We start from the raw sequence: 16,347 nt of genomic DNA, 5'->3' as shown, positions 1-16,347 counted from the left end.
AGTATGCTAGTGCTTGGCGTATGTGCAGCTACTACCACACCAAACTTTAGCTCAATATGTGTAAAACTGAACGAGCTAGAGCCATTTGTGTGTTCGTTAAGGTTGATTGGCTGCGGTGGCTGTCACAAATCAAGTTGACTCCAAACTCTGTCAGCTGTAGAAGTCCATCCAGGCATTATTTTCTGTAAGTTTCATTAAAATCTGTCCAAGAGATACCCAGGGTTGGTGTTAACAGTTACCACGAAAGTGTTAAACAGAGGTCACGTGATGTGTTTGTGCTGAGAGGATACGTTGGGGATGACTGTCCTGTACTACCACAACAATATGAGTGCAAAACTCAAGCGACAGGGAAGCTGAGGACCCTGCGAAGGTCGTGAGACATTCTGGAGATCCCCTCATGAACGCTGTTCACCCACTCATCGCAGCTTGGAGAGATGCCGCGTTCAACCTCGTAACACATGCAAATTCATTAAATCAGCCAATTTAAGAATCACCAATTCATCTTTTTATTTTTTATTTTTTGCATGTTTTTGAATTGTGGGAGGAAGCAGTCACAATAGGAGAAAATCAACAAACAGATGTGCAAACATGCAGACTCCACTTTAGAAAGGCCCCCAAAGTCGAGATTCAAATTAGAGACCATAAATGTTAACACCACCATATCTTCTCTGGGTTTTTGTTACATGATTAAAAAAGTAAAAACACAAATGAATAAGCAAAAATAAATTACCCAACCAACCTTGGATATCCCTTTAAACCTTGGTAGCCACTTAGAGCCAGTGTTATTGTTTTTATTTCTTAATTTCTACAATAGAAAATACATAAAAACCCTACAGTATCTAAAATGTCAGGCTTGGTTTGTAAGGAAGTTAATTTCTAATTCTTTTGTGGATTAAACAGTGAAAAAACAGAAGCTATATTGTAAGAAAATATCTCTTTACTGCCTTATTTTTGGATCAGCTGGAGGCTTTTTTAGAGAGCTGCTGCAACATCCCGATTTCAGCCGTTCAGCCTGGAAGTAACACATTCATAGAGCGGTCGTACAAAACGGCTTTTAGATGAAGATAAAGTGTAGCAAGTGATTGTGTTAGATCTTAGTGGCTCATGAGGGGAGGGAAGCTAATAAGCTAAATCTTAACATGTCAAACTTAATAAAACATCTTCAGACTCATCACCCAAAGGAGCACAATGAATTCACTTTAATAAGAGAAGCAAGGCAGCTGGGGCTGGAGCGCTCCACGAACAAGGATGCACACTTATGTAACGCTAAACTATAAATACAGCAATTACAGCAGATGAACAACCACATGAAACATCCAAATCCGGATACGTCTTTGTTTACTGATTATTGGATACAACTGCAGCGTTGGGTTTTTGATATTACTCGTGTTCAGGTGAATACAAAGAGTCGCATCGTTGCAGTATTTTTTTTCCATGTTTGCTCGTCGGCCAAGTGGTATAAAATGTCTTCAGTTTTTCCACAAAGATCGATGACAGTAAGACTAAACGAGAGGTTTCATTAAATGGAAGGCAGCACAGCTGATTTCTGCCCGGCACCTCATGGCTTTTAGCGCCATCTTTAATTGACCCCTCTGACGTTGGCACATGGCAGCTGGTGGTGTGCTGCCAAGGCGTCTGAATTCATCTCACTGGTTCTGGACACAGGATTTGGACAAGCCTCCCTGTAATCCTCTTTTTTTTTTCTCCGAACAGTTGAAGACAGATCTCCTCACTATGGAAATGTGCTCGCAGGCTTTGATGGTTTATTCACGTCACCCTTTCAAAGGATGTGTCCAGTTCTTCCTCTTCCTCTTCCTCCCCTCCCGGCTTCTTTCTAACCCTCCACCCCCACAATGCTCGCTCTGATCGATCCAGCCATGTCTCCCGGTCCCACATGTCATCTTTTTTCTTTGACACAGCTCTGCTCTCCCTACTGCTTGGTATTCTGGACTGGGAATGCATGCACCATCTCAGATCCATCAGATCCGATAGTAATGCTGCACCACGGCTCTCAAACGCAGCAAGATGTGAACACAGAAAGGAGAGGCAAATGTAAAAAATGAAAAAGTGTGTTTGTGTAGCGTGCTGACGGAGTTACTGCCGCACAGATCAGTGACTTGACGAAATCCTTCTAGAGCTAACGAAATCGAAGTGGCAGAAAGAGAAAGAAAAGAGGGAATAAAGAAGGAAAGAAAGTGGCATTTGTCAGCCAATTCAAGGCAGACAAACAATTAAAAGTTTGGATGTTTCGTCATATTTTTTCCCCTATTTATAGTTTTTTTTTTGTACATGTCTGCAAACTACCTATACAGTTTTGCTGCATTTAACGTTTAGCTACTGTTTTGCTAATTTAGGTTTAAATAATTTTACCATTTAGTTGCAGTTGTGCTGATTTTAACATTTGTTTGGCTTTTTTTTTTACTTTACAATCCAGTTAATAGTTCATATCTCTAAATTTTACTTTCAAGGAGCTAAAGAGTTTTTGTTTTTTAAAGCAATCTTGATCAATACTTCTTCAAATATTTTTTTTTTTTGACTTTTGCTGCTTTCTCACTCCCGTCTCACTGTCCAGTAATTTCTACCTGACTACGACTTCATAATGTGCAGTGTGTGCTTTAAAAATAAAGAAAATGGACAAGTGGAGAGCAAAAAAATAAAATAAAAGTCAGGCCTGTTTCACATTCATTATATTTCCAGGCATATTGTGAATTTGTAACTACTTGTAGCCATTCGAAGCAGTTTTAAGCAAGTACAGTGGAGTATAAAGAGTACATGGCCCTTTTCATTGCACATTCTTCTACGATGCGCTCTCATTTTTAAAATCCACTCATTTTACGTTCTTCAGCATGCTCCTCATGTCTCTCTTTACGTGGGGACACGGCACACAAAGCAAGTAGCGATCATATTGATGTGTTCTCTTTATTCATGTTTTACTCTCTCTTTTCCTTTGCTCTTCTCCTTCTCAAAAGCCTCTCAGTCCTCTGTGTGATCTCCCCCATGGCTTCCCTCTACAGCAGTGCGTTGCCTTGGTAATTACCAGTTGTCTTAAACAGACAGATGGAGTAAGGGAGATTGACGGGCAATTTTCCCAGTGTCTGTTTCCCCCTCATGTATGTGCATGCAGCTCCTTTTTGCATGTGTGCTCTGAATGCACGCTGCCCTACTTGATCCCGTTTCTCTGTTCCTCTCACGTACTTTGCAGCGACTTGGTATTTGGCGGCAGCTGATGTGTGTTGTGGGAGCGTGTGTGAAAGGCAGACGGGAGGAATTACCTGACAGGACGGGTTAGTTGAGGATGGGAGCGCGACAGTCTCATCTCCTGCGTCTGTGTTGGCCGTTTTAGATGCCAGGTGTCACTCCGGGGCCTCTGCAGGGCCCCAGGAGGGGTCGCTTCGGTCCCCCTTTTCTCTTTTTTCCCCTCCATGCCCCGTTCACAGCAGCTGGACTAAGGGCAGAGCTGTTTCTGACCTGAAACTGTTACACAGGTGAAGGATACAAAAAAGCAAAGATTTGGCATTCTTCGGAGGAATTGATATCACCCGCCATCTGTTCATGCCATCTTATGCTGAAAAGGGATGGCATTATAGCTGTTTGGGTCAAACCTTGCAAATAACGTTATGCACGATCCCATGCAATACTGTTAGATCTTGCGAGATGTGATAGTGCTCAGAAAATCTGTAAAGGCTGACTCTCAGCTATTGCTGCAACAAATTTTAGCTCAATATCTGTAAAATTGTCTGAGTAATAACCATTTTTGTGTTGAACAATGTTGATTAGCTGTGGTGGCCATCTTTAATTGGGGGGACTCCAAACTTTATTCATTTGTAGACTTGCATCCAATGATTTTATTCTGAAAGTTTCATTAAAATCTGTCTTGTGCTTCATGGGATACTTTGCTACAAGACAAACAGGGTGGATGCCATTTTGAATTGAGTTGCCTTCAAGTGTTATTAGTTGTAGTTGTAAACTACTAATTACTTCATGAAAGTGTTATCAAAATTTGTCCTGCAGTTCATGAGACAAAACACTGTAGACAAACAAACACACATATTAACATCATCGCCCTTTGACTGCAGCGGCGGGCGATGAAGAGTCAAAGGGAATGACAGCTGTTCTAAAAGTTGGCTTCGTGTTTGTAATGTCTGATTAATATTTCTCTTTCAGGCTGGCATGATCAAGACAGAGCAGGAGGAGTTTTTCATTGAGCCGTTGGAGAGGGGAGATGGAGTGATAGAGAAGGAGGAGGAGGAGGCAGGAGGAGGCAGGACGCACATCGTCTATCGCTCGTCAGCTGTTAAGAAAGTGCCCATCAGCGGCGCAGCGGCGGACTACCACTCCAGAGGTTGGTCTGTGGTTCCCATGCTGCTGTCCTCCACTTTTAATACATCCTTGACTGAAAGCTCTCCATGCACACTTTCAGCACCATTCTCTTATTTCCATCTCCCCTTGAAGTAGACACGTGTGGCGGGACTCTGAAACACGGGGCTCGAGCCACGTCGCAGATCATTTAGGCTCAGTTTGAACAAACACAAATAAATCTTCGTGCAGACTTGGCTCTAGCAGCTGGTTCTGAAACTCTGACTAATGTGTTTCTGCAAATAAAACCCAAGATTAATTTAAAACGAGACTTTTATAAAGGCCTGGGTAACCTCTGGACACAAAGAAATATTATGTAGCGCCGATGCCGGTCGGTTCATTTCTCCTGAACTGGTTTAGATCAGTTTAGCAGACTGGAGCAGTTGACATGCACACATGTTTCATAAAATAAAAGTCCTGTTGAGAACAGAAGCAGTTCTGTCCAGTCCAATAAGGAGCTTTTAACTGAACACAGCTCAGGTATAGTAGGTTTCAGTCTTCAGTCAGAGAGAGAAAGTTCTCATAATTTGAAGCAGGGTTCTGTGGAAAGGTTATTAACAATTAATATCTCACCTGTTGTAGATGGCTCTTTGATTGAGCTCATTCTGGAAAAAACAAAAAAAACTGCATTTAATTGTTAGTTTCAGCAGTTTGTGGTCTTTCCAGTAAAACCATTTGAATATTCCTGCCAGAATTGCCCGAGGCTGAACCGGAAATGCTACAGCCAGCTGCTGCTGCTATTTGCTTTTCCTTTCAAACTAGTGATTAACTCATCAATCAAGTCAGAGTTAAGCTGAGGTGAGGTGTTAATAATTATGGCAACTATTTCGCACTTATAGAGGTTTTTTTAACGTCTCCAGCACTTCACATTGTTTCTTGTTCACCCTTTCACACGCATACACACACACACACACACACACACACACACACACACTCATACGGTGCTTTTGATTATATATTTTAAATGCTACATACGTGGCCCTTTTATATCTCACTCATACACTATAGGTGTATTTGGGGCAGTGGGGGTTCTATATCTTACCCAATAACATTTCGACATGCTGGGATTAAACCACCGACAGTCCAATTAGAAGAAAACCTCCCTACCACTGAGCAAAGCCGCCCCCAAATTCTTCATAACATTTCCACCGAACACCGTTTCAGAAAGTTTGAACTTTTGCTTTAATGCCTTAATTCCTCCAACAATATACGCACAATGCTAAACTAGCAGCAGTGACTTACTACTTTATTTATTCAACATTTTGGTGTGTCTCCCAGTCTCTCGTGAAACATTTTTATTGTATTATCAAAACGGCATCTATCAGGAATGAACTGACTTCTGTAATCCCAAACAGAACTAAAAACAAGGGCTAGTTTAGGTTCAGTGTCCCAGACTTTGGTTCGTGGCCTAGAGTTGAGTGAGGCATGGCATAAAATGGTGACCAGTCATTGAGTCAGAAGCAACGAGAATCAGAAATCAAAGCCAACTACTATTAAAAGTCTGCTTTTCTAAAAAGCTTGGCGCCCCTAAGAAGCTGAATTAAACCCTAGCCTCGGCTTTTAATGAAGAGATACAGTAATCTATCGCACCTTCCTTCGTTACCTGCACCTTGTTTTTGTCAAACTGTAATATTCAAAAACGGCGTGTCATATGCTGCTTTCAAAAGGATTAGACCAGCACAGAGTCTGATGCGTCCCGCTGTCAGTGTACTAATTTTCCTGCAAGAAAGGTGTGACATATGGAGCGACACATGTTCTGCTGGTAATAACACCTTCTGTATCTGTAATAAAATGACTTGGTTGCCTTCACTGAAGGTTTTAGTTTCTACTCATTTATGCCTTCAGTTTAAAAAAAAAAATCATTTTAAAAGCAAGAAACAAACAAAAGAAAAAGTTTGACACAGCATGTCAGCTCTTGGATTAAAGAGGACGGCAAATGTGATATTTATACTCCCTGTCCTACAACACGCTGACCCACAGCTGCTGTTATGCACCCTTGAGACCCGGCAGGTCAGAACTGGGTCAGAGACGTTTTAGCTGATTTCACACAGGTTTGATTGAGGAAAGATTAGAGACCCTGGGTGGACCTGAACATGAAGCAGGCAATCCATCATGTGTGGAAGGGCGTTATCTTGTTGGAAAACTGTACTAAGGTGACATCTGTGGAAAGGTTTAACACGCAGATGTGGGACTTCACCGATGTGATTTGACACACACGTGTATGAAATGACATCCAAATCGGACCATCCCGTCTTGGCGCTTAACCCTTTTTCATCCGCGAGTGAGTTTTAACATTTTCCCAGAAAACGGATCGGTGTGTGACATCAGGTCGTCGTCAGACATCAACATGTGGGTGTGAGGATCTGGAAACTCAACATAAAAACACTTGATGAGCAACTGAAACGAGCGAGACAAAGTATCACAATTAAAATATGTCTAAAGTTATTTGAGCTAATCGGGGGGGGGGAAGCAAAGGCACCACTTCCTTAAGACCAAAGGCTAAGGAAATACATAATTATTCCCCACACTTTTAACTGCAAATCCCTGTATCCTGCTTTTAATAATTCCCACGGGATCAAGGAAGAATAAAACTTGAAAATTTAAAACCGGGTGGCTGTTTAGGTTTGCATCATTTTCATGATAAAGGCAAAGCATGGTTTGACCTGCTGCTACAATTTAAATCGCCATCCTTTGTCAGAGACGTGTCTTTTCTGTGCAGTTCACTAAAAAGAAGCACAATTCCTAAATCAAAGCATGCAGCACCTGATGATATTTAGGTGTCATATCAGTGATTTACAGACTTATTATCTCAGCTAATCCTCAAAAGGAAAATCGTCTCCAAGAACTGAGAATCTGATTGTACAGGTGTGAGCTGAAGCTCTTTCTAATGAGCACATTGCAACAGATGAGATCTGTGTCTTCCTATTCTGAGCGGTTGACTTGAGAATGTCTAATAATATACAGAGAGAGAGAGAGAGAGAGAGAGTTTCCATAGGAACACCCGGAGAGGACAGGCTGCATTAGAGTAACACAGATCTGCTCCCAGTGTTACTGATACCTGGCAATACATCCACATACAGCTACGCTACAAAGCTTAGCGCATGGAGGGGGGAAAAAAAAGTTTATGGAAACACAGGCATGGACAGGATGTAACCACAGCTTATACAACTCCCTTGATTATGCATTTAGACTTTTGAACACACACAGAAATGCAGCATGTGTGCAGACAAAAGACACACACACACACTCAGTACGTCTCACTGCTCCTTGTTGCCTTTGAATCTTTCTTTCTAATGAAGAGTGGGGTGCAGATCAATAGCGTAGGATAGAACAGGCCACCGTGTGTGTGTGTGTGTGTGTGTGTGTGTGTGTGCGCGCACGTACAGCGTGGGCATGAGTTCTGTGGTCGTCTGGCTTTGAGTGCTGGGATTTTCAAGGCTATGCAGGCTGACAGACAGACACAGACAGACAGATGAGCGGGCATGTGCTGCTCCTAGAAGCATTTTATGCGGATCTCTCTCTTTGTTTTTCTTTTCATTTTTTTTTTGTCTCTTTCTATTCTAGACCACAACATTATGTAAACACAAAGTTTATCATCTAGTTGTTAGATCACATCACTGTAATATCAGAGACACACTCAAATATACAGGAAGCACCTTGTAGAGACTCCTGATTATCGCCCACCGCCAAGATAGGCGGACAATCACGTGTTTGCCTGTGTCTGTGTGTGCTCGTTTGTCCGTCTGTTAGCAAAATATCGCATAGGCTAGTGCATGGATTTCAATAAAATCTTCTAAAATTAATCTTTGGATGCACACGGACAACTGACGAACTTTTGGAGTCAACCCAATTCAAGATGGCTGCTACAGCTACTCAACCTTTGCTGACACACAGACGGCTGTAACTCCGTCAGATTTAAAGATATGAAGCTAAACTTTAGCGTGACAGTAGCTGAGATTAATTTCCAATTATATATTCCAAGCAGAATACATTGCACAACGTATTTGCATTAAACTTTAGCATCAACTGTGAGTCAGTTCTGTCTGTTAGCAAAATATCTTACAAACCACTGAACAGGTTTTATGAAACTTTCAGAAAGTAGTTATTGAATATACATATACAACTGATTAACTTTCAGGTTCAACCCTATTTAGCCACAGCTAATTGTCTTTAGTAACCACAAAAATAGTTATAACTCAGTCAAATGTACAAATATGGAGCTAGAATTTGATGTGGAAGTAGCTGAGAGTCATCCCCATCACATATTGTTGAGATCTTCATTTAAAACTTTGGCATGCATTATAAGGCAACACACATTCCTTCAAGGAATACCAGTTTCTGTTTCAGTTTCATTTCATCCAGTGTCTTCAAAACCAAACCAAGTGTTTTTCCACTCCCTCCACATTTCATCTGGCAGTCCCTCACCTTTTTAGATCAGTCAGGGACTTCAGCAGATTAATCAATTATCTGTCTATCAGTCATTTTTGATGATCTTCTGTGGCAGACGTGCTTTATTCCCAGGCCGTTACTGAATGTTGGACTTGTACTTCCTGGCCAGAGACAGAGGGGAGGAAGTTATATTTAGCAGGATAATACAGGAGCTGAAGAAGAAGAGAAGGAGACAAATTGGGAGCAAGATTGATCGGTTTCCTTCACCATAAACTGAGGAGGTGTGAATCAATGCCCTAAATGGAGAGAGCAAGCCTTATTATTAATGTGGTACATTCGTCAATTAATCGCTGCAGCAATAGAAAATTAAAGATTGCCATTCTTACCTTCTTTTTTTTCCATATCTGATGGAGCGCCATCATTCAGTCTGTCTCTTGCCCCTTTTAAGACTTTCATTTTATCTTCTTTAATCCTCTTTTTTTTGATCAGTGTCCTCCTTTTCAACTAATTCACTTTTATTTCCTCCCTTGTTTTTTTCTGGGCGTACCTTCACTTTTATTATTTTATTATCACCCGCCACTGAGGGCGAAGGCAGAGCGATAATGCTTTTCTCCATGTCTGTGTATGTGTCTTTGTCTGTACCGCTAAACCTCTCAGGAACAACTGAATGGATTTATTAATGCTAAAAATAAATAAAACTCTCAAATTGTAATCATTGGGAGAACACCTACAAATGATAAACTTTTGGAGGCAACCCCATTCCAGATGGCCGCCACAGCTAATCAACCTTAGCCAATGTGAAAAGATACAGACGCTGACTGGTGTGGTAGTAGCTGACACTTATACGAAACACATGTTGCAGTGTCACACCAGATTGTGCAGAATTCTATTTTAAGGTTTAACCATAAAGTCTACAACGCTCTCATTTCTTATAAGATGATTAGTCTGAAACCCTGGCATGAATGTTGGCGGTCAGTATGCAGTTTTTCAAAGAATGCTAGTCCTGTAATTGTTATTTATTTATTTTGTCTTAAACAGATTGTCTTCATTCTCGCTGCTCCTACCTGGACAGTGAGAGGGCTGTTTAGTGTTTTGTCTGAGGAAACTGGGCTGCCTGTTTTTGTGTGCGCTTTCCCAGCTGGGGCTCAAGAAATGTCACAATTTAGCCGCCACAGGGCAGCCTTTTCAACTTTTTATTGCATAAATACTTGTTTTAGCATTTTTTTTTTAACCTGCTGTTCTGCTATCGTGTGTTATTTTTAGTTGCGTGGGATCATTTATCTCCACGTTATGCTACAGCACAAAACTGCAGTCCTTCGCACTTCCTGGATTTCATTGACATTTCATAGCTGTGCATCGTTCTCATGGCGAAAGCCTCATCTGTGGCCCCCGGGGCAATTAGCCGGTCAGCTGACACTGACAGAAGACTGTGACAGGATCCCCATGTTTCTACACAAACCACGCTTCTCTTATGCTCTTCAGGATCAACTACTCTGTTTTCTTCTTGTGGGTTTCCGGTTTTTGCCACTGTAAGTAGCTGTTTGCATTGTTCTGACGTTATTGCATGCTGCACAGTGCCATTGTGCCAGTTTAGGGAAAGTTGAAGAGGGTCAGACAAAGGTCAGTGTAGCTACCCGCTGTAACTTAACATCTGCCTTCCACATCCAGAAAATGAAACATGGTCCCTCGAGTCTCACTCCCCAAATCTTTCTCTGCCTCATTCTCCCACTTCCTCCCTCCGTCCCCTTCTCCGCCTCTGGTGCCGTGATGCAACGACTCACGGCTTTGTGCACTTAGAGACGTGAACGCACGTAGCTCTCATCCCCGAACTCCTCTTCAGTGCAAACCAGAGGGTCCCAGCAGACACAGGCGGTACTCTGTGCCATTTAATGGAAATCTCAAAATAGTCACTTGAAAAGTCTTTGTAGGTGACGTTTCCTGGCGGCTGACTCATATTTAATCCAGACTTAAGAGATGGCACAATAACAACTTAACTCTTGTGCTTTCAGGCACAAATGCTGGAGGACAAAAAGGGGATTATAAGTAGATTTAGTAGTTTTTGAGAATGTTCAGAATGAACAAACCAGAGTCTTTTAAAGTATGAAATTCAAGGTCAAATGCTACTGGCTGTAGGCTTCTTAAAACTACAACATGATCTTGGTTTGCACTGCTCGGAAAAAGAAAGTCAGACTTGATCCTGGCAGTGACTGGTCTCCATCAGAACTAACACTGCTGAAAATGTGTCTGCTTTGGTGCAATGGAAATACAGTGTTTTTTTCAAGATGATGCTTGTGTTGGATTCTTTGAGAAGTGACCTCCAGCTCCTTGAAGGAATGCCTATTGCCTGCTGCATTGCATGTCGAAGTTTTTGCACGTGATGAAGATGCCTCTCAGCTCCTTCCACACCAGATTTTAGCTCAGTGTCTGTAAAACACACCAAGCTAAGGCCATTAACACTTCAGCTTTCTCTTGGAGGAGGAACACAAGGAGTCGAAGAACATTTAAAACCGATGCTTGTGCAACATGATAAAAGGTAAAAGGGCAGATTAATGCACATTTGTGGAAAAATAATTTAAATTTAATGAGGCGCACCCTATTTTTAACGTCCTATTGTAGTGTAACTGTCTGACATGTTCTCACATGCTTTGCAGGATTCCTGTCGACTAAACTTGTAACTTCTCCTAATTGTCTAATCATAACATTGTAGCAGACAAGACGTGTTCTGAAATTGCCGTGCGGCAGACATGGAACGTTCCTTTGATCAAATAAGGATCCTCAGAAGATTGCTCATCTCATTTTAATTGCCAGATTAATGCTTCTGTCAATACCTGTTATCTGATGGAGTTCCCTGAAGCAACATAATCTCTTTCACCCTAAAGTACAATAGCTGCCTTATGGTGAACAAGGGCATGAAGGATGACATGTTTTTTTGCTTTGTAAAAGTGGTCACATCTGTCTCAGGTGGAGTATTTTTGAAAGGGAAAGACTTTGCCTCAAATCCTGAAATATTTATCCTGTGTACTGTAGTATTCAAGTGTTTCAGTTAGGGCTCGCAAGGTCTAATTTATTTTTTTGCCCTTTGTAAATAAATAAATAAATGCCACAAATCGGATGAAAATGTCCTCAAAAGTTCATGGCCACGCTGCAAAAGTGCATGCCGCTGATTTCCCGTCAACAGGGGAGCAAGCAGCACGTGGCTCTGACAGCCCAAAATGCGGAGTGTGTGTTTTACATGTGCAATAATTTGTAATACCATGTAGGAAAAATTGGTGTTTCATTGGGCCCCAGGTATCCTCTTTGCGTGCATTAGTGCAAGCCTGCATGAAAACACACATACAGTTCGGTGGAACTGAAGAAGAAAGTCACTCGCAGGTTGCAAAAATACTTTAACCTGTGTACACACATTCACAGCACTTACAGAAGCCAAACATGCACACAGATAGAGTATATGTAAGTGTGTGTGTGATGGCCCAGGTGTGCCTCTGGGAGGAAATTACAGTGCAGGGAGGGGAAGTATTTCAGCAGCCAGCTGCTTCCGCTCCCCGCTCTCTGTGGCCACTGGTTCTGTCCCTGGAGAGCATGACTGCCTTATTACACACTCAGCCTATGTGTGTGTCTGTGTGTGTGTCTATTTATGCCTCCAAGTGTATATGTGTAGTCTGTGCATCTGAAGGTTTTAGTCTTTGCCTGTTTAACTCCCAGCTGACTGACAGCGTTTTTGTGCGTCTGCCGGTGTGTATTTAGGCGTGCGTTTGCGCTGTACGCCCCTCTGTGTGTCTTCTTCCCCTTTTTGCTTGTCAGACTCCTCACCTGCGAGTAAACTCCCAGCAGGCCTTCCATCGAGCCGTCAGTCAGCATGCCACAACGCTGCCTTTAAACTCAACAAGTCTCCCGGGATAATAGCAGGGTGCGGCCGAACCTCTGCTCCGGTCTACAGCCAGCAGGGCCACATGAAGTCCATGTGTGTGTGTGTTCAGGGTTTAGTCCATCTGGCAGACAAAGAGAGAGTATGAAAAGTGTGAGTTAAAGAATGGAAGCCTTAGATGATAAAGGAGTATAAGTGTTATTCAGGCTTGGTGACTGAACGAGTGTCACTATAAGTATGGCAATCATAGCACTCATGAGAGGATTAGCACCTCTGTTCTGCCTCTGATGTGATGTTTAGACTGTCAGAACCTGGCTCTTGTTGAAATCCTGCTACATTCTGTGGCGGAGGACATTTTCTACAAATCATGCGCTTTTTCTGCCCAGCGTTTAATAGAAAACATGTTTTTCTCTTGGGCTGCACCACTACTGTTGGGGGATGTAACGCCACTGTTGTAAAAAAAAGAACAGACCTCAGTCTGCGCCCTAAACATGGACAGTCCTACACACGAATCTGTTACCCTGCAGAAGAAACACAACCAGAGCCCATAAGAAATGTCAGCTGAGTAGCTAAGGTAATGTTACAGACTCTAAAGAACTAAAACAAACAAAAGAAAAACTACATATATATGTATATATATTTGTTTTGATTTGAGCATTTGAATGTGGCATACGAAGTATGGGTGAGAATGGTGCTGCAACACCCCCTGATGGATGTCAGAGGACAAATACACGGTTAAGGAATTAATGAAAACAAAAAGCAGATTTCATTAGTGCTTAATGTCCATGTTAAGATCGAACAACATGCACTGCCCGTGTGCATTTCACCACATATGTTTGGTTTCATGATATTCTCCATATTGGTGATTGGTGTCATACATATTCACGTGTCCATGTATATGTAATTTTTTTATTATATTAAAGCTCCATGTATTGCAACCTAGAGAACGATCTTGAATGAGGATTTCTTTGTAAGGCAAGACTAATAACAAGGTCACATCTTATGTTACGATCTTTGATATGTAACATAACAGTCAGGGTGAACACATGGTGACAACCTTACCACCAGAGCCGATTGAAAGAGCACAACATTGGAGCTCAGTGGTGTAGTAACAACAAGCTAACACAGCATCGGCCCTACATTTTGTTTTCTGTGAGCTGCCTGTATTACGTATAAATTTAGTTTAATCTTTACACCTGACAAGTTTTCTCCTCTCCCACTGTCATTCTTTCAGTTCCAGTTTTATCTGATTGTGTTCATACACAGTTACTGCCTTTGTGTGGATCCAATTTGCCAAAATTATGTACTTTCTTATATTTACATTTTCATCAGGTTATTTTTTTTGTCAGTACAGCAACCACTTGACAGTATGTCGGTACGGCAACAAATGTCAGAAGCATAAAGTTTCATACTTGAAAACTTTTGTAGTCTTGTAACTATAATTTTGCAAAAGTCTTGAAATCGTCCCATATTTCTATACATTTTATTTCCACAGAGCCAGACTTTCTTTAAAGTTTTTACATTTTTAACACTGGATCATACATTATTCAGCCATAAAAAGACTCCTAATCTCAAAAGATGAACCAGTGTTGTGTTAAATTTTTTTTTTTACTACTGATTTGTTACCTGCAGCCTGTCTTCTTTTGTTGAATCTCTGAAAAATACCAACAATAACACAGTTTGACTCATAAAATAATATTTTAGCACCAGCAAGATGATTCCCAAGGAGAATCATCTTGCTGGTGGTGATTCTCTGACAAATCTTCTCCTGTTAGCTGAAGGTTTGTCATCCAGTCGATGATCAGCTGAAGGATGGTCAGGTCCTGCTTCAGGTATTTTCTGGATATATATCTATATATTTGTCTTAAAAACATGACTTTCAGATACTGCTCATCTGCTGGAGATATATTTTTTAAGCCTGACTCTTCTTCCTTTGTTCTCCACTTGAACACTTTTCCAAGTTCTCCAAGCAAACAGCACAGTACGTTTTCACGGTCAGGTACAAGAACTGGACAGGAAGTGATTGGAAAAAAGCTGCTAAAAAACAAAGAAAAACTCTGGAAGACCTTCATAAAACCTGAAGAACTATTGATCAAAACCACTCAAAAAGATTAGAAGAACGCCTGGCTGCTGGGAAGCAAAGCATATATAAAAAAAACAGGAATGGTTTCAAACTTTTGTACAGAGCTGTACCTCTCTGAAGCTGCCCAGTGTTCTGTCCTTGCATCAGTTATGCAACCTGCCAACTTAAGGGACAGAAGCTCAGGGAAGATGAGATGTGACTCCCTTCCTCCCACTACTGTCACAGTGCTGCAAACACACTAGGCGAATGCACACCCACCCACACATACGCTGTGTTAAATCTGGCACTTTGCAGAGAAGTATAGGAAGCACAGCCCTTGCTAAATAAGCTTTCTCAATATGCACACTTCAGCAGGAAAATTTGACATTATTTTCTCATGTTTGAGTTTCTCACAGCCATGATTATTGAAGGAGAATGTCAGTATTTTGAATATTGTGATTATTGAGTGAATGCTGATTTCACACTATTGTTTTTCTGTTGTTTTGCAATCAAATGCTTCTGCATAGTTTATGCTATTTTATCTGTTTATATTTCAAAACATTCAGCTGATTCAGAAGATGAGCATTTTGACTTTTTGTTTTTGTAACTTTTATATTTAAAAAAAAAAATCAACTTTATTTACAAATATTGTCTCCATTAAATTACAATGAGATTTCTTAAAAACCTTCATTGCTCTCTTTGAAATCTGCTCCAATAAACTCTATTTATGTCTTCTTGTGCTACTTTTAGATTTTAAGTACTGTTCTGTTACCTTACGGTTTTATCTAGCTTTTGATACTTCTAGCTGCCGTTTTTCTGCTTTAGGTTTTAGATAGCATTTTGCTACTTTTGGCTTTTAGCTAGTGTTTTGCTGCTTCTAGTTTGAAAACTGAGTTTCAGCTTCTTCAGTAAATTTCATTCAGCGTTCACGCTGCATTTTCACTGAAAATGTCATTGTTCTATTTATATTTGATTATGGGTTTTTTTTCAAATTGGTCTTGCTCCATTGGGTCTAAATGGACAGAACATTTTATGCTTCATTACCTTCCTGTGTGAGTTTAGTGAGCTCCTCACCTGTGTGTCTGCCAACCAACTAGAGGCTGTAACATACTGGTTATGAGCCACCACTCAATAAAACACCACTTAGATTAAGGTAATAATGTGTGTGTGTGTGTGTGTGAAGAGGATGGGGTACTAAGACAGCTGATTTAGAGGTTAATGGAGCCTCTCATGTAAATGATTTCTTCATCTCTCCAGAGAGTCGGACACATTCAGTGCTTCCTTTATCGTGTTCATGAGTGTCTGTGTATCAAAAATGGCTCAAAGGACACAACCCCCCCCAAAAAACAATCTATTGAGGGCCCTGGCTACAACAAACAAAAGAGGGAGAAAGCCTTGAAGCAGCTATGCAGCTGACTGCTGGATTTAAGTCACTTCCTTAAACATGTAAACCCCTAAAACTGAACCTAATAAAACTAGCATCAGTTGAAGAAATGCACATCACCCGCTGCATTTCATGCCAGAGTTTTACACAAAGATCTCACCTGATCTATCAGCTTACAGACTTCCTTTAAGGAATGTTAGGCCTTTAATTATCTGAGAACGTATGGCCCAAGTTAAACTGTGGTACAATTAAATTAGGAAATATGTGCATTGTGTTTTTATTTTCATTTCA

At 41.1% G+C, this 16,347-nt stretch overlaps 1 protein-coding gene across 1 annotated transcript in view; it reads left to right on the top strand.

Moving 5' to 3' along the window:
• adamts2 (ADAM metallopeptidase with thrombospondin type 1 motif, 2) overlaps positions 1-16,347 on the top strand; it is a 127,467-nt gene that overhangs the window by 50,318 nt on the left and 60,802 nt on the right. The window contains exon 3 of the mRNA XM_037977271.1: positions 4,165-4,342. Within this exon, the coding sequence (XP_037833199.1) occupies positions 4,165-4,342 (178 nt within the window). The remainder of the gene's footprint in view (positions 1-4,164; positions 4,343-16,347) is intronic.

The sequence above is a fragment of the Kryptolebias marmoratus genome, linkage group LG9, assembly GCF_001649575.2.
Source record: "Kryptolebias marmoratus isolate JLee-2015 linkage group LG9, ASM164957v2, whole genome shotgun sequence".
Classification (NCBI taxonomy): Eukaryota; Metazoa; Chordata; class Actinopteri; order Cyprinodontiformes; family Rivulidae; genus Kryptolebias; species Kryptolebias marmoratus.
This window is presented reverse-complemented; position numbering and strand designations above follow the sequence as displayed.